Source organism: Haliotis rubra, unplaced genomic scaffold, assembly GCF_003918875.1.
Source record: "Haliotis rubra isolate DU_JTF1 unplaced genomic scaffold, ASM391887v1 Scf1, whole genome shotgun sequence".
Taxonomy (NCBI): Eukaryota; Metazoa; Mollusca; class Gastropoda; order Lepetellida; family Haliotidae; genus Haliotis; species Haliotis rubra.
In genome coordinates this window covers 7,251,616-7,276,538 of record NW_025764891.1, presented here as the reverse complement: position 1 = coordinate 7,276,538, position 24,923 = coordinate 7,251,616, and the positions used below count along the sequence as shown (strand labels likewise).

The 24,923-nt window shown below is 37.7% G+C and overlaps 1 protein-coding gene across 4 annotated transcripts in view; it reads left to right on the top strand.

The window, feature by feature from the left end:
- The window catches only part of LOC124277280 (CAP-Gly domain-containing linker protein 1-like), a 164,999-nt gene that overhangs the window by 113,659 nt on the left and 26,417 nt on the right, over positions 1-24,923 (top strand). For all 4 annotated transcript variants that reach the window (XM_046713041.1, XM_046712966.1, XM_046713186.1 and 1 more), the window contains one exon: positions 22,181-22,419. In XM_046713041.1, coding sequence (XP_046568997.1) covers positions 22,181-22,419 — 239 coding nt within the window. The remainder of the gene's footprint in view (positions 1-22,180; positions 22,420-24,923) is intronic.

Here is a 24,923-nt window from a genome sequence, read left to right as displayed (position 1 = left end):
TGGTCACAAGTCCCACCTCAAATCTCTCTCTTTCTGGGCTGTTTGAAGAGAATTGTATTGGAGGAGACTATTTACCATTGAAAAACATTTAGTTTTAATATTTTCTTGTGAAACATAAAAAGAGTAATAATATAAAAAGTAAATTATGTTTTGTTTGAAACAGCAACACTCCACCAAAATTATTTTAATTTGTACTTGGGTAAAATATGCTGAGGGAGGGAAATTAAGGAACAGCAACAATCAAAAGGTTTGCTGCTGTTTTCTGTTTAGAAGCTTGATTATTTTCAAGGTGTGGTGAGGTAGCCTAATGGTTACAGTGTCCACTCGTTATCCTGAAGACGGCATCGGGTGGACTTGGTTGATACATGTCATCGGTTCCCAATTGTGCAGGTTGATGCTCATGCTGTTGATCACTGGATTGTCTGGTCCATTTACAGACCGCTGCCATATAGCTGGAATATTGCTGAGTGCGGCGTAAAACTAAACTCACTCACTCACTCACTCACTCACTCACCCATCCTGAAGATCAGGGTTCTATTCCCCACATGGGTACAAGGAAACCCATTTGTGGTGGTTCCCACCGCGATATTGCTGGAATATTGCTAAAAGTGGCGCAAAACCATGCTCATTCACTTACTCATATCATTCAAATGGGAATCTGTTTCTATTAGTCCTTACATCCTCCTGTCTGAGTGTTATACATGTTAAAACTACAGCATCACCAGATATCTCAGTGAGCTAGCTAGCTAGCATGATGAAGCAGGGATTAGTTCGGACAAATGCAAGCTGACAGCCACACACATATGCATGCACGTTGCTATAAAAGTGCAATAATTTTGAAGATGATGTTAAACCCCATATCACCTAACTCACATCTTTGCAAGCCAGGTGGAATATGATTTCAAATGTACACTTCCTTTTATGTTTGTTTCCCAATTTAATGATATCAGTATGTATGTATTAGATGGCCTACAGGTTAATTGGTATCATTTTCAAGCATTGAAAGTTTTTATTGGGTTGCTCATGATAAGCAGTAGAGCGGTAGACATATATACGAAGGAAAATCTGCCCATTGTTAATACAGACATGAGACAGACACTCGGCACGTAGGACTGTTTGCTCTGTCTGTATTTCATTGCATCTTGGTGTATAAGTAAATAGTTCACTCTTTTCTGGACATTACCATTGTGTTATTCTCTGGTTGATGAATATTAACTTGTATTAAGAATACACATGAAAGGAGATTCTTAGCTTGTACATAGAGAATTTATTTAAGGTTTAAGATATTGAAAAGTGTAAACAGTGTTAGTTGGATTAAAGTGTACAAAGGTAATGAACTCATTGGTTATTATTTCATTTAAGAACAAGTGACTGAAGTGGAATACTTTGTGGATATAAATTCTAACACTACATTTTAAAAATGTAGTTCCAGTAAATATCAAAAGTCCCATAGTTTAGACTACATACAGGGCTGGCACAATTACTGCTTTTTCAAATGGGCATCATGAGGTTCCTTTAACACTATCAGTGTCTGAATAAAGTCTAGTCTGTCATACAGACCCTGAAGCAAATATATCTAAGAAAGCCCATGCAAGTCTAGAAAATGAAGAAAGTCTCGGCTCATTTTCATTATATTTTTTATTTTAATTATGAGCTTTTTTTCTGTGAAATATTTTCATTTCAGAGACTAGTTGTTAGTCTAAATAAAGTCATGAAGATCTGTATTTGAGGTTAGATAAGGCCTGCAGTTACCTATGCTTGTCGTATAGTGGGGGAAGGGGGGGTTAATGGATCAGGTGGTCAGACTCAAGACTGGGCTGACAATCTGTCAACTTGCCATGATAGCATGGGAGATTGACAAACAACCTCCAGATTGTGGTGTGAACACTCACTTATTAACAGGCTAGGGGGATGTATCTGGTTTATTGCTCACTGGCATAAAACAACAGTAACATCCTCAGATGTTCATGTGTAAACAGGGGCGGTTGGGTAGCCTAGTGGTTAAAGCATTCGGTCCTCGCCGAAGACCTGGGTTCAATTCCATATGGGTACAATGTGTGGAGCCCTTTTCTGGTGTCCCCTGCTGTGATATTGCTGGAATATTGCTAAAAGCGCTGTAAAACTAAACTCACTCACTCATTCACTCAAATGCCAATAGCTACATTGAAATTAACATAAGTACACAAGTCTTGGACAAGTAGTTACAGACTCCAACTGTAACTGATGTTTTTGCAGACTAGTTGAAATTAGAATTAATTTCTAACTCTTCTCCACGATAAGGTATGCATGTTTTCATATCCAATATATTTATGAAATGTCTCATTAAATGATGGTGTTTGTTTCCCTGAAAGAAATTTTTAATGTAACAGTGTACAGGATGTTGCTTTGTTTCACCTCATGAGAAATCTTTTTGGGTTAATATGTACCATTTGTGTCAAAAACACTTTCTTATCTTGCCTTATCCTGTGGAATCCTTTTCTTCACATACTTCACTGTTTAGTTTGAAGGCAGCGTAGCAAACCACCCAGCCTGTTGCAAGGTAGCCTTGCTCCAAGGCTGTAGTAAAATTATCCTTGAAAAAGTCAAGTCCAGATAAGCGGACCAAGGACCCTAGTCAGTTATTTATATTTTTTAAGAAATTATTTAAACTGTTAATCATTACCTTAGAGACTTGTGCAAGTCTAGTTGCTAGGCTTCAACGAAGGTAAAAGGTACACACAGATGTTTAAACCCAAGTGTGCACTGAAAAATACTTTGAGGTTAGGCTGGTTGAAGCTTCCTATTAATTTCATTCCCTTGTCATGGTCTTGACAGTGCAATATCACCACAAAACTTAAAGGGAGGGGGTCAGGAGGACGATAGAATTGTAGGAATGTCTTCTCTGCTGACAGTCGACAGAGTGGATTATCATTAGCTTCAACCCATGCTGTAACCTTTTGCGGAACACCGAACTTGAAAGACGTGAACCTACTGACACTTTAGATTTATCTCGTCCTTCTCAGTGGATTTGAATAGGCAGCGTTGATTAGGGTCCTGTTGAGTATATTGTGTAGGTAAATACTACGTTAGCTGAAAGGTTCTATATGGGTCAAACGTGTCATTATGGTTCAGTTGTAACATTTGTGTTACTGAAGACGATTCAATTTACTTTGAGGTCTTTTGGAAAAATAACATTCACACAGTAGGTATAAGTAGATGCTTGGTTTATTAATAGGTTCCTATTGATCCAGGGAAGACTTGTTGTGGATATCTTTTTCATTAAGTATTTGTGAGTCCTCCATGGTCTTATTTTGCGGTTATTGACGGGTAGTAGCCTTCCTCCAAGGCTGTACTGAATGCTAAGTCCTCTGATGTATAGTAATTCTGTCCTTCAAAGAGGCAACTCTAGATAAGTGGACAGTGCAAGGTCGACAGTTTGTTATTTATATTCTTTTAGAAATTTTCATTTAAACTATTCATTATTACCTTAGAGACTTGTACAAGTCTAGGAGGGTAGGGGCACAGGTGGCCCAGCCGTCGAAGGTGCTGCAGTTTGCTGTGCAGAGTTGCATCCCTTTCTGTGAAGGGTTGGATTCCTGAATGGCCCTGATGAGTGTTTTTTGGTTTGTGAGTACCATACCCGTGCTAGTGACTTCAAAGTGTTCGCTCGTCACGCCGAAGACCCAGGTCTGATTCCCAACATGGGTACAATGTGTGAAGCCCATTTCTGGTGTCCCCCGCCGTGATATTGCTTGAATATTGCTAAAAGCGGCGTAAAACCATACTCACTCACTAGTGACCTTCATCAAAGTGGTAAATGTATGAGACCTGCCTCACAAGGAATGGGAGTTACGATCACCTTAGTGCTAATTTATTGTTATAAAAAACAGCCTGAACTTAAAGGAATTGAGGGTTCCTTCATACTCAAGGGATCTGTTATGGAATTATATATGTTCAACTTTATAATTCACTCTATTCAGGGTAGGACATTTTAGTTTAGTATGGAAGTTAATCAGAGGACAATGTGATAAAAGTATTTCCGATCTTTATTTGGTGGCTTGGTAGCCAAGTAGTTCAGGGATTCACTCATGGTCTAGGTTTGATTCTACAGTCAGGTGCAATGATGAAATCTCAATTCTGGTGTCCCCAACTGTGATTTTGCTTCAAGATATGATTTCCACATACAAGTGTATTTTTCTTCAAATCGATCAAATGTCATTTATAACTTTGGTCTTCTTTCAGTATCCTACATATTCTAATTAAACTTTGTTTTCAAACCTGTTTGCAAACACATGGATCAGAAGGGTCCTTTGTCTGGCTCTTTAGGAGTCTGTACTTCATACATTTGTTAACCCACATGATGAGGGCCATGGTAGGAAGAAAGCTACTAAACTCAACAGAAAACAGCTTTGACATGACACAAACAACTGTTTTCATGTTGACGTTTACGGTTTACGTTGTAACAGTCCCATGGTCTGATTGTTTTGTTATTACTTTCCCCGACTTCTGTTATCTCGCCTTGTGAAGAATGTTGTCCCATAACACACTGCCCCCATAGTTTCCTGTCGGACCCTTGAAACATCTCGTCTCGTCTTTGATGAAGCTGCAGGGGGTAGAACACTGAGAATAAATGTACAGCATTATTATAAAGGAATCAAATACCTGATGGACGGGATATAAATAGGATGTATACTACTTTGGCACAAGAGTGGAAGAGTCATCCATGGCGTGGAATTAACTTGCAAATTTTTCTTTTAGGGATACCAATTATGGATGTGAATTCTGTCTTGTCTTACCCTTGCTAGACTAATGCTTAGTCTCTGAATATATATAATTTTGATCGTAACAAGCAAGCCCATTTAAATTGAAAAGGAACCCAGGGAGATTCCTGAACCTGTGAAAATCTAGACTTGCTTTATTTAGGGCTTTAGCACTGCAGATAGGGCTTGGCAGTAGGGAAAATAATGTGGTTCAGGAACTGTGAGACAGACTATACCCTTGCATGTGGGCTTTACTAAAGTGTTAGACAATCCAGTGATTGACCTCATGATTTGGTTATGGTGACATGTGTCAACTAAGTCAGTGAGCCTTACCACCTGCTCCCATAAGTTTCCTCTTTCGACAAGCATGGGTTGCTGAAGACCAGTTCTAATGCAGTGATACACAATGATACAAGTATTGGCGTTGATGAAGTATTATTAGTGCAATAATCTTAAATGTGATGTTACACATGGACCACAGATATCAACATAAAAGTTTATTGTTTATCTCTTCTTCGTAGTTTCTCTCCTTTATGGTCACATGACTCCCCTTTTAGACCTATATCCAATGAAACACGTCTCTCAACTGTGTGCTCTACAACAGATGTTGACCATATTCACTGGGAGTTGATATATGAGACCATTCATTATTCCCCATTGAATATGGCTTGATATATCCTCTACCATTACTGGGTCAACCAGTGATTTTATGGCCGTGACCTGCTTCCAGTGCTCTATTTTATATTATATACCAGGGTTTTATGAAAGTCTGTCAAAGGCTTTGGATGCTTTGTGAATGGTAACTGGTGGATGGGTTTATAAATTGTACAGAGGGTTTTTCTGAAGATGTGTCACAAACTGCTGTCACATGACAGTCTTTGACAGAATCTTGTCTTTAGAGTCCATGTAAGTCAGTGACTTTGTATTTGATGAATGAGATGATATAGTCAATATATTAATGGGATTAAACATAAATATTCTGTCATGACCATTGAATCTTATTAATAAACAGAATGTTTTTTGACTACTTGAGAGAAACACTTCTTGAATCAGAGTTCTTCACCCTTTAAGGAGCAAGGATGGCAAAGGGCTGCAATTTTCTTTGAAGAATCATGTCCCTTGGAGATACCTGTGGGTTCAAATGAAGGTTTGCTGTGATTGTTTTCAGGTTTGTCAGCACCATATCCCCATGGTAACGGATTCCACCAAATGGTAAACATATCTGACCTGCATTCCTCTAACATTAAGCTCACATGCTTTGATGAAACTAAAATGTTTTTCAAAACTGTTTTAAACCATACTTTCTCACTCTCACTATTAAAAGTCATCTCTAAATAAGTTTCACCTTAGTAGTACAGGTTTTTAAAGACAAATCTTCAGAAAACTGTTCATCAAACCAGCTCAGCAGAATAACTTACACCAGAATCAATTAGTTGTTTCAAACACTGCTGTTATGATTTTTATACATGTATTGCCTAGATGTTAATCACATGAAACTTGAATGTACCTTTCTTCTCTGGTATTTGTTTTTGAAGTGTTGTCATGGAACCTTTAAGTCCGACTTCATCATATATTTCATAATGATTAGATTTAAAGATGGCTATGTTAGTAAATTTTTAAGCAGACATATAAACAACTTAAAATGTCTGCTGCGTAATTTGTTCTTTAATATCAAAACCATGCTTAATAGACTGCAGCAAACAGACATTTGCCGTTAATGGTGTAAGTGAAAATCAAGGTTTACTGGAAAACTCTTACAAGAAAAGTCCAGTGCTTTTCAGTCTGTCTCTCAACTGCAGGCAGGTATAAGTATATGTACACACACACAGGGTAACTATCTGCTCTCTTGACCATGAATGGGGGGGGGGTACACTGTATGGAGAGCTTAACTCCTCAGGCGGGAGCAACTCCTCAAGTACCTATCTCCCCCTAGTAGTAGACCCTAACCAAAACTTTTTATTTACACTTCTTCAATGAGACTTGGGTGGGTCTATTTTTTTCAAGGGGTCAGTGTATACAGGTGGTGGATATTGGGACGAGGTGTGTGTTACGAGAGATATTCACACATGCCTAACTATCAGTATATAGTATCAAGCTGTTGTATTTCAGTCCACAATTAACAAGCTCACGTAACATGGTGACATATTGCAGGAATAAGAGGTCTTCTTTGTGGTTGGAATAGGTTTTGTGAAGGAAATCTTGCAGCAGCTCATGAATGACCACAAGCTCTTCAAGTGCCCAGGAGGGTTTACCTGGACTGTTACACCTGTTTGTTTTTCACCTGTTCATTGATGAGATTGCATACCTGTAATTGACCTAATGGGGGAAGTGAACGAGGAAATGTATCAGACCAAGTACGTGTTACATTATTTGGATTTACTGGTTCGGTCAAATGGCATACGCGTGCCTCTTCGTGAACGGAAGGAATATTACACTGTGAGCGTGGGTAAGTCATAAGGTCCTACTTCATTAACACCCCGAGTAGTTGATATCATATCTAGGTGTGTATTGTTATAAATCTGATTGGTTGGCACATGATTATAGTTTACATAAGTCGCAATAAACAAGTTAGAATGTTGTTGTTTCAGGGATTATTCATCTAATGAAATTGCACATATTGCTTTTGTGATTTCCATGTTTGTAGTTTACACATATACAGAAAAATTGTTCAGACAGCACACAATTTCATAAAAGAAAATACCCAAATATTCATTATCTCTATCAAAAACATTTATCCGTTTATATGAAAATGCCTGCTTGTTATTATGAAGTTAAAGCTTTATTTGTAAAACTGTTTTATGACAGCAAGTTCCTTATTGGACTGATAAGACTTTTTTTATATCAAGAAATATGGAAATAAATAGAGCAACATTATAATGTTTGGAAAATCTCCATGCAAAACTTCCAAGGTGACAATAAATGTCAATTAGATGATCGTTTGCTTCTAACAATGCCCACTTTGTACAGCCTGTTGATGTATTCAGGGCTGAATACAAGCCTTCTTCAACACACCCTGTTATAAGAAGAAAAGAATGTAACACTATTCACTGGTATCTACTGAAGCATGGGGTAGTCTTCTGGGGATCAGTGCTTCCTATTCTGTCTAATTATATGGAATTATACCATTTGTGCTGCTCACAGATACTCAAAGACAGATTTAGGTTGACAATGAGGGTCATTTGAATAGAATGTAAGGTATTCTGGAAAGAAATGTGCAATGGATGCATACTGCCTAAATTTGGGGGATCTGTTTTCTTAAAGATTAGGACTCTGCCTTTGCATCTTGGGGTAGACTAACAAATAGTCTCTGAAATGAACATATTTTACTGAAAAAAGTTCATAGTAAAAAAAATATAATATAATGAAAAGGAGCCCTGAGACTTTCTTCATTTTCAGACTAGACTTTTCACACTTGCCACATTTTCTAGACTTGCATGGGCTTTCTTGGATATATTTGCTTCAGGGTCTGTACGACTGTATTAGGGGATGAAACTGTATTAACTATTTTGTGTGTTTTTCTTGTTATTGAGCTTGTGAAAGAACTAAATGTTAGTTTGATGGAGCTGAATGCAGCAATTCTTTGCTAGTTTCACAGTTCTGTGTGAATGAAATGACACAGACCTTTAAGAGTTGGTTAGTTGCAGTGTAGTTTACTCAACAAGCCAAAAACATGAACTGTTTTCGAGTCATTTCAGTGTGAACATGTTTGAGTTACCATTTTGTTATGGATATTATTGTTCATTTTACAATTAAGTTCAAAATATTATTTGTGATATTACATTTTATGTTAAAGGTGTGGATTGTTGAAGATAACTACATATCATCTTTACTGGTATTAAGGATTGATTGTGATGGTTTCACTTTCAAAATTTTACTACTGGCATATTATTTTCATTCTTGAAATGTGGGGGCGATGGGATAGCCCAGTGGTTAAAGTGTTCACTTTTGCCACGCCAAAAGCCTGGGTTTGATTCCCTACATGGGTACAATGTGTGAAGCCCATTTCTGGTGTACCCTGCCATGATATTGCTAGAATATTGCTAAAAGCGATGTAAAGATAAACTCATTCACTCACTCACTCACTCTTAAAGATTATGGTTCTGCCTTTGGCAACTTTCATTATGAATAGACTTTACTCATTGTTAAATATACTCACAAAATGTCATTAATGTAATAAGAGTTTTAAAGATTCTATTGTTAAATATAGCCCTTGAATGTGATAACAAGTGCAGTAAGTATTGCTTCTGAATTTCTAATTATATCATTTCTTACATATTGCATCAGAAGGTTACAGTACAGCAATAGAGACATAACAACTGGCTACAGGAAGTGTCATCACTCAGAGAGCCCCTTTAAGACATGTTGCATACAAGAAGAAAGAGCACTGACTTTTTCCTTAAAAATAAGGACATTTCACATACTGATATTTCCCGGACGAGTTGACAGTATTGTTAAACAGCATGTACTTAATGCATGCACTCCACAGTGTATTTGCTGTACGTGTGAGATATGAAACGTTAAGTGTCGCCATTTGTCTGAGTTGTTATTGTCAAACAGTAAATAGCAACAGGTTGATTGTGAGTGCAGACAGGGAGGGGCAGGCTACAAGGATCTAGTCTCTGCCCAGGTATGCCAGGCATATCAGTATTTGTTGTGGGACCTCTGGCTGTTTTGGTTAGAAGTATTTGGTTAAGATTTTCCAATGTTCTCACAGGTACAGTTGTTAAGAAATATTGCTTGAAACTCCCTAGTGGATGCTTACGCTTTAAGATGTTTAGAGACCTCAACAAGTAGATGTTCATCATTATTCAGCTGTATTAATGGTTGGGGTGGTGCAGTAGCCTAGTGGTTAAATATTTTCCTTGCCTTGCCATGCCTGGGTATGTGGGGTAGCCTAGTGGTTAAAGCTTTCGCTTGTCATGCCAAAGACCCATGGTTGATTCCCCACATGGGTACAATGTGGGAGGCTCATTTCTGGTATCCTCCGCCATGATATTGCCGGAAAATTGCTAAAAATTGTGTAAAATGAAACTCACTTGCCACGCCCAAACTCTAATGTTGTTGGCAAGAGTATTAGGGTCTTTATCAACATCAATGAGAACCAAGTTGGGCCTTGGTTTGTACACAACTGTTGAACTATGGGACCTATGAATCTTATTACATGCTGAATGTAGTTATCCATAAGGCAAGTTGAAAACATATTTTGGATTTTCATGAGCTATTTATTCAGTAATTTGATTTCTTTATTTGATCATATATGTGTATATTAAGTTAAACTTGCTTCCTAATGTTTCACAAGACCTTTCTTGGCCACACCCCATTTGGCTTGTAGCATGAAGAGATGGGTCCAAGGCAGTGGTGCCCATTTCTAACCATATTTAATATCCTTTTAAACTCAGTCCGTGTGTAGCATGAAGAGATGGGTCCAAGGCAGTGGTAACCATAGTTAATATCCTTTTGAATCTGATGACACTCAGTGAATGACATTGAGTGAGCAAAAAATAAGAAAGTGCCAAAAAGGAATATGAGTTGATTTGAAAGCATTGTTTCTGTAGAGAGAAGCTTTAACAATTATAAACATATTAGGGGTTGTGGTAAGTTTAGGGACAGGGTGGTCATTAAAGACCAGATAAATGTACTGAGTAGTAAAAAGCTTGCATGTGTAGTTGTAGCATGAATGATTACATGTAGCAGTTGAAATATTTCGTTCAAAATATTAAAGTATTTCATTTGGTTTTTGAAGTGGGTGAAAGAAGGAATAGATAAGGACTTATCACATGATTTATTGTCATCATTTGCCATTTCCTGCCAAGAGATTCTAAAACTGGAATGACTTCCCTTGAACAAATAAATAACAGCTGATTGACAAGGTGCTGTAAATATCTATATCCCATACCTGTTTGGCTTTTGGCTAGCTGCCATATGAAGCGTGAACAGGTCATGTCTGATCTAGTACTGATCAGGTCGATACAATCGATATATCCAGCATGCTATATGAAGATTATACCATGTCTGCGTGATGTGTAGATATACTGCTGATATGTAGATAGCAATAAGTCTGTATGTCAAAGGGAACATTGTTGAACACTGTTTGACACTGGTGTCCAATGATTGGATAGACGTTTCTGTTCCTCATTAGCTACTAGGGCAACAGTAAAAATGAAGTATATCACACAGTGCTGCATGTGCTTGATAGTGAAGTTCATTTGCCTTAGCTGTTGAAGAAGATGTTTTGTACATGAACATTATGCTTACGAAAGAATTTGGTCCTCAACATGGAGAATTGATGAAAAAATATATTTCAAATAAATAAAGCTAAGACATGATGTATGATGAGTTGCACGTTAAAGAAGTTCAGGTAATTATACTTTTATTCCGAAATTTGATATTTATGAAACAGAAACACGCTCGGTTAATTATCTCATTTTAGCAAAAAACACTAATTTTCTCAGCGGGAACTAATGGTTGTTCAACTAGACTGAAGCTGTATAACATGGCAAAATGTAGATGCAACAAAATCTCTTTATGTTTCTGCAGTGTAAAAATATATCAGTATATACTGGCTCCATGTGCTAACTGTTCCGGATTGTACTGATGTATAATGACTGATTATAGGTAATTGTAAGAAAGAATTGCCATAAATGCTGTGAATTATACCCCCTAGTGTCAGAATTGTGTTATCAGCCAGTTTTCACATTCTTAACAAGATACTTTCAGCCCTCAAGCACAGTTTTATGAATGATAAACATTACTCTTTCTACCTTCCTGAGTATCTGATCAACGCAATAATCAACCATTAAGGGACCATCTCAAACTTTCATGTTTATTCTTATATTTCTTAAGATGTGAAGCCTATTTCTGGTGTCCCCTACCGTGACATTGCTGGAAAATTGCTAAAAGCGGCGTTAAACCTTACTCACTCACTCACTTTAGATTGGATTTATCTTTGAAAGTGTTTCTAAGAGAATTCAGTTTACAGTGTAAATATGAAAGGTCACTGAAATTGGTCTCTCTCTATTGTTTTTGCGTCTTGTTTTGAAATTGTTAAGTTATTTGAATTTTGTGAACTGAAATGTCCCCTGTTGTGAGACAGGCAACTGCCTTCCTTTGTGAGATTGTTGACATAGGGTTAAGATCAGGTAAACAAGAGGGATTAGGACACTGTGTATATAGAATGAAGCAAAAACAGACCACCTAGGTACTTCTAAGTGTGATATTCTTCCAGAGACAACATAGTGTCAATGGAGGTAGTGTCAATGGTGGGTGGCCCAATTGATGAAGCACTGCAATTCACTGTGAAGCAGAGTTGTGTCCCTTTAGCATGCAAGAAATCTGTGACCGTGGCTTTGATTTCTTAGTTTACCCTATTATGTTTCTAGATTTGTCAGCACATTGATGACAGATTTCATGTGGGTTTCATGGGTTACAGGTTTCACTAAAGGGCTAAACCTGGGACCAGCATAGCTTCCTATAACTACCTTCCTCCTGTATTAAGCCAGCATGTGGTGATCTCACATCTACAGGAATACTGTTTAAAGTGGCATTAAATCCAACTCTTGCCCATAGTGTCAGGTGACCCTTAAATTATGTGGATGTAGTTATTTACTTGGCCCTGTGACTGAGTTTGGATCAATATGTCTTTCATTTTCATTCTGAATTTCAAAACAGAGGTTTACAGGGTGTAGAAGAACATTAAAATAAAGGCCTTCAAATAAATCAGTTAGGATGTTGGATATTTAAGTATAGTAAAGTATGGTTATAATGAACTCAAAGATACCACTCATTCTAGTTTGATATAAACATACTTTGTTACATGCATTTCAGCTGAAATATACACAAGTGGGCAGGGCTAGACTAACAACTAGTCTCTGAAATGAACATATTTTACAGAAAAAATGTTCGTAGTAAAAAAAATATAATATAATGAAAAGGAGCCCTGAGACTTTCATGGTCAGAAACTGTGGAAATCTTCCCACATTTTCTAGACTTGTGTGGGCTTTCTTGGCTATATTTGCTTCAGGGTCTGTATGACAGACTAGGGCAGGGCCAAAACCCCAGTTTGTTGTAATTATAACACATCGTTATAAGCATGTGCTTATTCTGGCCAGGGCCCAAAACCCAGTTTGTTATTTCGATCAGATCATTATAAATGTGTGCTATGATCATAGTTTACTGATGTATGCTTTTGTTTTGGATCTTGTTAGTTTTCATTAAGTTCTTGGTCTGTTTGATTCAGTAGTGCAGGTGCCCCAGGAAGATATACAGGCAAGACTTAGTGTCTGGAACCTAAAATAGCCTTTAAATTAGGTTCTGACACTCAAGGACAGCCTTAACTGACAGATTTAATCTACTTCCTGTAAGTGACCATGGCCATTTCACCCAGGAGGGTAATGAAGTATACTTTCGGACAGGTGCTTTCTTGTTGTCATGGTAACAGTGGTGTACTGTCAAGATCGTTCAGTTGAATCTTGTGCTTAATGTTTCCTTTAGCCTTGCTGTATAGTCCTAATGCAGAACCCAGGGTATTTGTCTTGAATGAAACTGACATTCCAGCAACACACATCATATGTTGTAGAATGTACCATACATCCTTATAACCCTGGTTTGTCCTTTGCGTGGTGTGGATCATTAGATGATCACACAAACATTACTGATATAAATTTATTTATTTGAATTAAAAAAAGATGTCGTGACATGCCTATGACAGTCAGTGTCCAAGAAAAGGTCTACAGCCCTAAACTGGTCTTTTTTTCCTTCTTTCACAACCGTCTCAAAGGTGTAGTGGTTAGAGCGTCCGCCCGGAGAGCGGAAGGTCGCGGGTTCGATCGACCGCGTCATACCAAATGACGTTAAAATATGGTACTTGTTGGTCCCTGCCAGGTGCTCGGCATTAATGGGTACATCAAGGACTGGTCGGCTCAGAGTCAGTATAATGTGTCTGAGTGGGGTATTCATGCTTCACTGCGGCATGGTATCTCAGTGGGCTAGCACTATAAAACCAGCTTCAGTCTGGGCTAGTACAAGCAGCCGCACATACACATACACACGCATGCACGTCGTCATATGAGCGAAATATTCTCAACCCAATTTCACCTCACCTCACCTCCTTCTTTCACATTGTACTCCTTTCATATGGGTAGTCACAATCTTATCTTACTGGACTCAAAGAAATTTGACTGGTATCCTGCATAAACTCAAGCTTCCTGAATGTTAGGGTGGTGGGATAGCCTAGTTTAAAGGATTTGCTTTGAACTGAAGCCCATGTTTGATTAACAACATTGGTATAATATGTGAAGCCCATATCTGGTGTCCTTGATATTGCTGGAATATTGCTAAAAGTGGCGTAAAACCCAACTTACTCACACATTCCTGAAAATTAGGGGATGGTCAGGTGGTCAAAGTGCTGGTTCCCACCAAAGATGGTTTGATCAGAGGTTGGTCTCTGGTTTGATTCCTTACACAGGTTCAGTGCTTATCGGAAACTGTTTCTTTGTGTCAGCTGTTGGTGAAACTGGAATACTGCTGAAAGGGTTATAAACCTAAGTCAATGTCTCTCTTTCCTGTTAGATTCCATTGACATTTACAAAGATCGCTTGAGCAAATCAGTCTGAATGCTGTAATAGAGTGGGCGGCCAGTTCCATTAGTTAGTCATGCAGGAGCTGTGCAAGTTAATTCCCTAGCTTATTCTGAGTGTCCCCTATCATAATGCTGCGATTTATTTGTTAAAACTGATGAATGAGAACGAGAGTGCTATCATGTGCTGATGTCGTGGATTGTTGCTCTTAAAGTGAACCATCAGTCTGGTGTGATGCTTCGGAGGCTGTGATATAACCGATTTATCGCTGTCACATAAAATAACGTTTAGTCACTCCGAGGTTTATGATCCATTTTCTCTCCAATAAATATATCCTCGACCTCAAGGTATGAAGAGATTCAACCTGGGGCAGTGGGGTAGCCTTGTGGTTAAAGTGTTTGCATGGCATGCCGAAGACCTGGGTTTGATTCCCCAAATGGGTACAATATGTGAAGCCCATTTGTGGTCTCCCCTGCTGGGATATCGCTGGAATATTGCTAAAAGCGGCATAAACTAAACTCACTCACTTATAGTGAACCACCGGCCTGGCATGTCTGTTGCATCCAAGGTCACCGTGATATAACTAGTATATCGCTGTCACATAAAATAACATTCACTCACTCTGAGGTTTATGATCCATTTTCTCTCCAATAAATATACCCTCGACCTCAAAGTATACTCGGGAACTTGGCGTCTCTGCAACAGGCTGTTGTATCAGTCCATTGTCTACACGTCTACATCAACAAGACAGTTGTTGATTGAAGATAGAAATACCTCATTTAGACAGACAGGCTGTGAACCAGGATTTGTAAGTTTGCCAGAATCTGCAGGCCAAGGATATTTGTCTTGCCATCAGCTTACGAGGGCAACTATAGCTTTCCATCTTCACCGGGTGGAAAATGCTTACTCAGCATTAAATGTAGCAGGGCACGCATAGACTAACATTAGTCTTTGAAACGAAAATATTTTAAGGGAATCAGTATGTTTTAAGAACATAATTAAATGTTAAGATTAGGTGTTTAAGGTTTAGTAGATAAATGACTACACAGGTTATGAAGAAATTCTTCTGTGGAGAGGAGAGATAGGTGTAAAGATATATTTTTCTTCTCAGGTTTTGAACCACCAGTCACTTTGTGGTATTATTTTGTGCAGCTTTTGACACATCCCCTTTGGTATGAGGACAGCAAGTCCTGGTATTGTGGGGTCAATGGATACCAGGAATCCGAAGAAACTATTCACCAAAGAAAGAAATAAGCACATCCCTTGCTATATTTTCATATACAGAAAAGTCATCAACTTGCTTGATAACATGTTTTACCCTCATCAGTATGGGTGATTGTTCACAATATCAATCACTGGATTGTCTTGTCCAGACTCAGCTGAAACATTGCTGAATGGTCTTAAATGATTAACATAGAAACCAAGTGGGAAGATACCTGGTTTCTGTTATTTAGACTGAGTCATTCTGTAAGAGTACAAGGTACAGAATGGTAATATAGAACATGGCTTAATGTGGAAGTAGTTAGTAGGTAGAGCTTAACTATTTTCCAATTGTATGTATGTGGATGTATTATATGGGATCTGCATGTGTCCTTTTCAGAATTTTCATGTTTAGAATTTAGACTTCAAAACTTAAAATTGAATAACGTTCTAATTGTAGTTATTTTTTATCCTTTTTTATGTTAACTGTCTCAATCTGAAATGGAAATCTTGAAATATTAATGTAACATAACATGATCAATTCATGCAAATGTTTATTGAAATGTGATTGGATAATTATTCTTTGTGAGATAAACAATGTATTGACATTTCAAAATATCTTTCTACCCATGTCAAATGTGAGATGTCAGATCAGAGCAACCGCAGTCCTAGAAACAGTAGGAGAAATATTATCAAGTGTATGCTATTTAAGTATATCTGTTTTATCCTCTGGTAAGTCTGTTTACACAGATGTCCAGGAGGGAAATACGAAACATAACGCCTAATCAGTATCTATAACATCCCTGGAAGAGGGATTCTGTTGGTTCTGAGACTCTGACACTCTGCCGTCTTTTTTTCAACATGTTTGGTTCAACACACCTCTTTTGTTCAACATGTAAATAGTTGTACATTGGTAAAATACTTTTCAGAGTTAAAGAAGGGTCTGGGCCAAGACTTCCTGAGAGCCAATTTTGTGTTTAGGCCTTTTAAATCACAACAATTTCTATGTGTTATAAAAATAGTACCTGAAATAAACATGAATTACCTGGTAGATAAAATCTCAACTACAGATGGACAGTGTGTATTATACATGTATATTATATAGAACATATATAGGAAACAAGGAAGTGAAAACCAGTTTCTATGTTTGTAGAAAAAAAGAACTTTGCCACACACAAAAAACACCAGTACTGATATGAGTGTGTTTGTGAGGTGTAGCCTGCAGGGTTCTCATGTCTAACATTTAGCTGATGTTATCTATGTGGTAAGATATTCTTCCCTTCTCATCCGACTCCTGGTGATCTCCTGAGGTGATTCACAATGAGTCACTGGGCCCTGTGAGCCTGTAATCACTGACAGTGGCTCCCATCAACTATACCCACTGTCATAACAAACAGCAAACAAGCACCTGCTACTGGGGACTGGACCATGGGGTCTTTCTATATACACAATAGACACGCTTGATAGACTTCTGTTAGACTTCTTGTCACCAGTAAATGTAAATACGAACTGTGTATAATTATTTTCAACTCAGATAAAGCAAAGTCATATGTCATAAATTTGGTCTTGTAAAAATGAATATCATTTCATGTTTAAACTTAGCATATTTCAGGACAGCTAATCACCTCAGTTAAGGGATAAAATACATATGATAATTTCAGTCTGATAACATCATGATAACATTCTTATAACCTAATGGGGCTGTAGGCTCATGATTAAGAAAATATTTACAGTAAGGTTTTGTTTTTTTGCCAGTGACAAGAAAATGAATGATTTGGGGTTCACATGTACCCCTACTTGCATACCCAGTAAATCCGGGGACAGATGTACAATGGGAATACAATTCAATTGTTCTGTGCATTCTTGAAGTATATTTTTATATTTTCACATTCCCGGTGTTAATTACCTTCAGATTCCACCACTTGTTAATTGTTGAGCTAGGCTTGTACATACCTGAGGCGTGAGATGTGCATGAATCACTGAGCTGTTATTGTTTCCATCAGGCTTGACTATTTTAGGTTTTGGATTTGTGCCTTTGCTCAACGGTGTTTAACGGTGAATATTCATAATACACTGTGGTGAATATAAAAAAAATATTACATGGGCATTCCACTGAAGGACCATGGATCTTCGTAGTAGAAAATACAATAAGTTGTTGATTACATCAAAGGTTGGTGGCTGGGCCTCTGATTCATTTTAGTGTTACACTGAAGGCCTTATATTCCCCACCGTGGGGTACAATGTGAAGCCCTTTGTGGGGCACCCCTGCTGGGATATTGTCAAAACTGGCATAAACTTCAGCTCATTCTCTTACTGTTAGTTTAACAATCATCGTTACATTATCCTGAAGGGATTTGGGGATTAATTTGGTCTCCAGCAACATGTGCATTTTGTATGTGGTGACTTAATGGATTTGGGAGTCGGACATGGTCATTTGGTTGATATATTGTCGTATACACTGACCACAGGGGATGTTGCTCATGATATCAATCACTAGTTTGTGTGGTAGTGTCCCAAAAGTATTGCATACATCATCTCTAAAATCAAAACAAGAAACAAATGAAATGCCATGTTTACAGGCACTTCATAGCTGATTAGCAGAAAACTCACAATTCTCTTAATCATGTAAGTGGTAATATAAGACAATGTCTCCCCAGTGTGGTATAATTGCAAGGGAGATAATCAGACAGAAGGTGAACGAATATTGACATGTGTAAGAATGTCTCTTGATGTGGTGGTGTCATTCTGCACTGCTAACACTTTTTGTTCCTTGTTTTTATTTTGGCTTTGGCAAGATCTACTCCGATCAGATCACACTGGTACAGCTTAACCTGTATCACTGGCCTGTCGCCAGGGTTTCCTTCATCTCATCATTTCATGGAAGAGTTTCAAATCTTGGATGATATTCAAAATATACAACCAGCCATGATATGGAGCGACCACTACAACTACCATGCTAGCATTTGGCAGCTGTTTGCACATATCCTCATTTCTATCTGTTTATCAATCTCATATATCATCATTTATGTCGTGAGTTTTATTTTTATTAGTTGAATGTGAAACATATAACACAAACCACAGTTACGAAAAAAAAAGATTTGATATGGAAAAAAGTGGTTTACTGATCATCGTAGTGTTATTTAAGCCAGTATCTCAGAAGTTCACCCATCAGGATTCAAGGTTAGAAAAGGTCTCTGTAGTGGTAATTAGGGCTGCGCAATATAACTGGTTTACCAGTATTTACCGGTTCAGACGTGAAAACGATGCGTATTGCGATACGCTGATCGAAAACCGGTATTTTGACTTGCATTCGGAAAACTTCGTAGCACTCGGAAATCTTCGGATATTTCCTTGTTTCATTTGTGCCAAATATTATTCACATTTTTATTTTATCATGATTAAAAGTTGTTATTAAAGCTTAATCAAGCATAGTGATTTTGTTGTGTTTTTGCTCTATAAATCAAGCATTAACTCGATTATAAGTAGTTTTTTGTTTAAAAACACTTCATGCAATATATTGCAATACATATCGCAATACATGCTTTCGCATCGCAATATATCGCAATATGAAAATTCTCTGCAATACCCAGCCCTAGTGGTAATACGTGACAACTAATGGACTGGTGGTGAGGGTTGGTAGTTTAGTTAAAACAGCATGTCATTGTACCCTGACTGCATGGATCTTTGGTCATAGTAACCGGACACGGTCAGATACCTGGTATATGGCTAGTGAGGTTTTTAACAACAAGCATACACTGTCTGGGTGAAACTTTGGAGATATCATAGTAGAAGTTGGATGGTTGTGTAGCCTAGTGGTTAAAGATTTTGCTAGTCATGTGGAAGACCTGTGTTTGATTCCCTACATGTATGAGATCCATATCTGGTGACCCTGCTATATTATTTCAGCTAAAAGAGGTTCCTTGCTCACGGTAGTAATAGAATGCTGTGCTTATTACTAGACTAATGAGTACTGGCAGATTGTGTCACATTGTACCCCAACAAGTAGTAGATATACTGGGGGTACGAGATCAATTCCAAGAAAGGCCGCTGTAAAGCTTTATTTCATTAATAAAGCTTTTGTCAGGCCCTTAGATCTCGCCACCATTGTATATACTACTCAACAGCATTGATTGGTGCTCATGCTATCAACCGCTGACCAAGAAATATATAAAGTATGTAGTGATATAACAGGAATATTGCTGATATTAGCATAACTCGGTGAAACTGATCATTCTCACCAGCATTGTGGATGAAACGGTTGTTTTGTTTATCGGACATCTTTCTCTGTGGAGTATTTACTTGGCAACACTGTTGAAATGCATAGACGTTATGATACGTATGGAAACAACAACAAACCAGTTTCCGCGACACCTCTCCTAATGGCTTGTATCAGCCTCAGTGCCCTTCAAGACATGTTTTTGTATAGTGTTCTTCTAAACAGGTGTCTGCTTTACTGGCATACCTGAACAGTCTGGAAACATTTCTAACAAGACTAAATTAGATCCCTAATTGCTCGCTCTCCTAACGAGAGGAGCAGTGGAGAGGCAGTACAAACAGCTACACCAGATGTAAGGAAGGTAACTGGTAGAGCTTTGCTAAACGTTATGGTACCGTATTCACCAAATACAGTGCTCTGTGTGGGATGGTATTCAACAATAATCAAGGCATCAATATTACATAGTTCCCTGGATATTGTCTTGTCTCAAGATCCTTTATTTAAGGGCAAAGAGTCTGATTCTGAACTTAACAATAACATAATAATGGCATTTATATTGTGCAGTGTCTACACCATGAAGGCATGCTCAAAGTGCATCACTCATTATTACTTAATACTGATATCTTGATAGTTTTATTGATTCAGTCCCACTGATAAATTTAAACATGTCATTAATTATATCTCCTTTTACCAAACTGGAACTGTAAGCAGAATCTTCCAGTTCTAAGTGATTTTGGAGAATGATTTTTCTCTAATCATTACACTCAGTATGGAAACATACAGTATAGATCTATTGAGTGATTTGCCACTTTTAATAGTATTTGAGCTGTATCATGTTGTGTCACTTTGATGGAGAAGGAAGACCAAAGTGATGCAGACATTTACCTTTTTGATGAAGCCGGGCACAAGCACAAGTTTTATACAGGTTCTGGTAGACATAGAAACATAATCGGGTTGTCCAAGTTACCAAAAGTAGGAATGTTATCATTATATATTTCCTACAAATGGAATTATTGATTGCAGCCAATCCAAAATGGTTGACTAATTTAAGATGCTACTTTAGTGACAACTAATTGTTATGGCTCTGCAAGTATATGACTATTGTCCAAGTTACCAAAAGTAGGAATGTGAACATTATTTTTTTCCTACAAATGGAATTATTGATTGCAGCATATCCAGAATGGCTGACTGATTTAAGATGCTACTTTTGTGACAACTAATTGTTATGACTCTACAAGTATATGACGGTTGACCAAGTTACCAAAAGTAGGAATGTGATCATTATATATTTCCTACAAATGGAATTATTGATTGCAGCATATCCAGAATTGCCTACTGATTTAAGATGCTACTTTAGTGACAACTTATTGTTATGGCTCTAGTAGTATATGACATCCTTGTGTTACTGTACATCCATTACGGTAGCGGTTATAATGGTGTGATGGGGTGAGGAAGGGCACCGATCATCGTGATGTTTCTCCTTAGGATTCATGACTGGTTTAAAGGATTTACCAAGGTTTATGGTCTCATTGTGGTGTTTGTTTGGGATGGTGTCCACAGGGAATAAAAAATCAGAATAATCTGCTGTGTTTATTTTTAAAATAAAGATAATTTCTTTTAGAATTATGATAGTTTTGCTTTTGACATTTTCATCACGCAAAAGAATAGATACCATCTTATAACTTGTAAAAATCAAATCTGCAGTATTGTTTTAATTTTTTTGTCTCTTTATACAAGTTTGTTTAATTGATACTTTTGTAAAATATGACCAAAAAAAATGGTAGTTGATACATTTGCACAGCATGTTATATGATATCAATCGGAGATCGTGTCAATATATTGCTAATAAATATGTCTTAATATGTTAACAGCTTACCACCTAAATGGCATTGAGAAACAAGAATAAATACCGATTAAGCGATTGAATTTTCTGCCACAAGCTTGTCTATTCATGCAGTTAATTATCAATGGCTGCTTACACTGTTTCATTCTAATAGGAACACTTCTATTGTCTAGAATAATTGCTGACACAGCATAATTTTGGAAATTTGTTATTATGTGATGAGTAATGGTTAGTTTCGAAATGTTGCATGTACTTATTTCACTGGTGTATTTAGATGGATTGGCCACCTTTTATCAAATGGTTTAAGAGTTGTGGAGAGCTATGTAATAAACCCCTATATATATACTGGGGTATCTGAAAATCTGTCAGCTAATCAGAATATGATGGCAAAGCTGTTATAGTACAAGACAACATTATAACAGCATATTCCCAACAGATATTAATTGCATCCAAAATATTGATGACATCTGTGGTGTCTGAAATATTTATATTATTATCAACAATGTGTGAAATATTTATATTATTATTGTTGATGTGCAAAATATTGTTTGATGACAACTGTCGCATATATATCTGTATGTTATTTTGGATTATTTTGTTCTTTCAGATCAAAATCGCAATCGTACAATTCGTACACCCAGTAAGACCAGCAACCACCTTAAAGGCAGTCATCAGCCAGATATCGTCTCTAATTCATTACGGTCCAATTCGGAGAAGGAAATCAGTCGTCTGGAAACGTTATGCGAGTCTCGAACCAAGGAACTCAATATCATCAAGATGCAACTCAAAAACAGCACACAAGCTTTCGACGCTATGTCCTGTCTTGTGAAGTACTTAACCCAGGAAGTAAGTTGAAGAAACAAATATAGATTGAATATGTGATTAAATTAATGTTGTCAGGGTTTTACAATATTTTCTAATTGTGCGATGCCAAAGACCCAGGTTCGATTCCCCACATGTGTACAATGTGTGAAGCCCATTTCTAGTGTACCCTGCTGTGATATTGCTGGAATATTGCTAAAAGCGGGGTAAAACTCAACTCACTCACTCTAATTGTACAAACAATTTGTCAGAGACAGCTGGAAATTACAATTGTCTTTTTTTCATCATGGATTCCATTTTTGATTGGGTGCTTATTTTGTAGTTCAAATTATGAATTGAATGTTTTGGACATTTTAGATAAAGATTCATGATTGTCCTGAAACTTGAACTATTCTGAAACCATTTCAAGAAATCTTTCAGGTGACATGTTTGAGACAGAATACAAATGTGGATAGTGTGTTTAGACCTACAAACCAGCTTTCTTTGTTTAGAATAATATTACAATAACCTACATGTTAATCAGTTTACTTATCACATTAATGCTACTCCATTTTTTATTGAACGGGTTGTCTAGAATGTTGAATCAAATTGTGTGTTAATATGTACATTATATCAACACCTTATTATTATCATTGCACCAATGAGTAGATGGGAGATATAGAAGCATTGGTCTCTCTTACAGAAACAGAGCAGATATTTTCTGAAATTTTAACCCCTTTCCCATTGTGCTACCCATTTCAACATTAGGCCTAAGACTGAGACTCTAGGTTTCTTTATTGAATATTTCATTACGTTTTATACATTCACATATTTTGTTGTTGTTTAATGCCTTATGCACTCATATTATATGTGTGGGGGTATAATTATAATGTGGGCCCATTTCTGGTGTCCCCCCACCGATGTAGCTGGAATATTGTTAAAGCTAACGTAAAACCAAACTCAGTCAGTCAGTATAATTGTAGGGCCAGCCTATAAGTTAAAACATTCGGGTTCGATTCCCCACATGGGTACAATGTGCAGCCCATTTCTTGTGTCCCCCGCCGTGATATTGCTGGAATATTGTTAAACGCGACGTAAAACTAAACTCTCTTGCTGTATAATTGTGTTCTGTAAATGATCAAGTCTGGTTGCGACAATCCAGCGATTGACCTCATGTCCTCCAATTTCCAGAATAGATAGGTCAAGTCACCGATACTGTCCATTTTAGTCACCTCATAGCTGGTGACCGCCTCTGTGGTGTAGTGGTTAGAGCGTCCGCCCGGAGAGCAGAAGGTCGTAGGTTCGATCCACGCCCGCGTCATACCAAAAGACGTTAAAATATGGTACTTGTTGGTCCCTGCCTGGCACTCAGCATTAATTGGTACAACAAGGACTGGTCGGCTCGGAATCAGTATACTGTGTCTGAGTGGGGTATTCATGCTTCACTGCGGCATGGTATCTCAGTGGGCTAGCACTATAAAACCAGCTTCAGTCTGGGCTAGTACAAGCAGCTTCACATACACATACACACGCATGCACGTCATCATATGAGCGAAATATTCTCAAGCACGACGTAAAACCCAATTTCACCTCACCTCACCTCACCTCATAGCTGGTATAGGTGTGTAGGACATATTCCTGTACGGAGTCTTCATAGATCATAGAATGTTATAATTAGACCAGGACATAACTCCCAATACATCAGGGGCGGTGGGGTAGCCTAGTGGTTAAAGCGTTCGCTCATCACGCCAAAGGCCCGGGTTCGATTCTCCACATGGGTACAACTTGTGAAGCCCATTTCCCCTGCCGTGATATTGCTGGAATATTGCTTAAAAACGGCATAAAACCATACTCAGCCAGCCAGCCCAATACATCAGCATATTATGTGGACTTTGTGTCTGTCAAAGGAGTTCTAGATGCCCTTAACATTATCTGGCATTCCCCTTTGACAAAATGGTCTCAGACATTTAGTCTTTAACATTGTTGCATGTTGTCTTCAGTGGCATTTAGAAGTTATACATAGATGTCCAAGATATTTTTATGGATTAAACTTTATTTATTTCCCTCACGTTTCCCTGGATGGTCTCGAAACGTTGTGAGGGAAATTAAAAAGAAGTTTAATCCATAAAAATATCTTGTACATTGTTGCATGTTTTCTTCAGTCCCTGATCACAATAGCTGTTCCATTGTAACCACAGGTATTTGCCTGACACGAACAAAAAAATTCTCAAAATCTTTACTAGCGAATCCTCCAAAAGTTAACTCACACTTTAATCAAAATCAAACAAAAAACTCTCTCTTGTCACACCTGCGATAAACCCTGAACAAACGACTATTTTTTCTGTGTGTGACTTTCTTTTGTGACTCTTTAGAAGGAGTCTGAAGCTACAACTGATAGTGAGTGGAATGTGGTTCAGCTGACTGTTGGGGGAGAATGTATTTTGAGAGTTCACAAGAAGTTGTCAACTCTCGCGCTATTTCTACGTGTCTTCTTAGTCCTTGAGATACCCAACAAACAATGGACATCTTGTACCGAAAATACAAAGTGA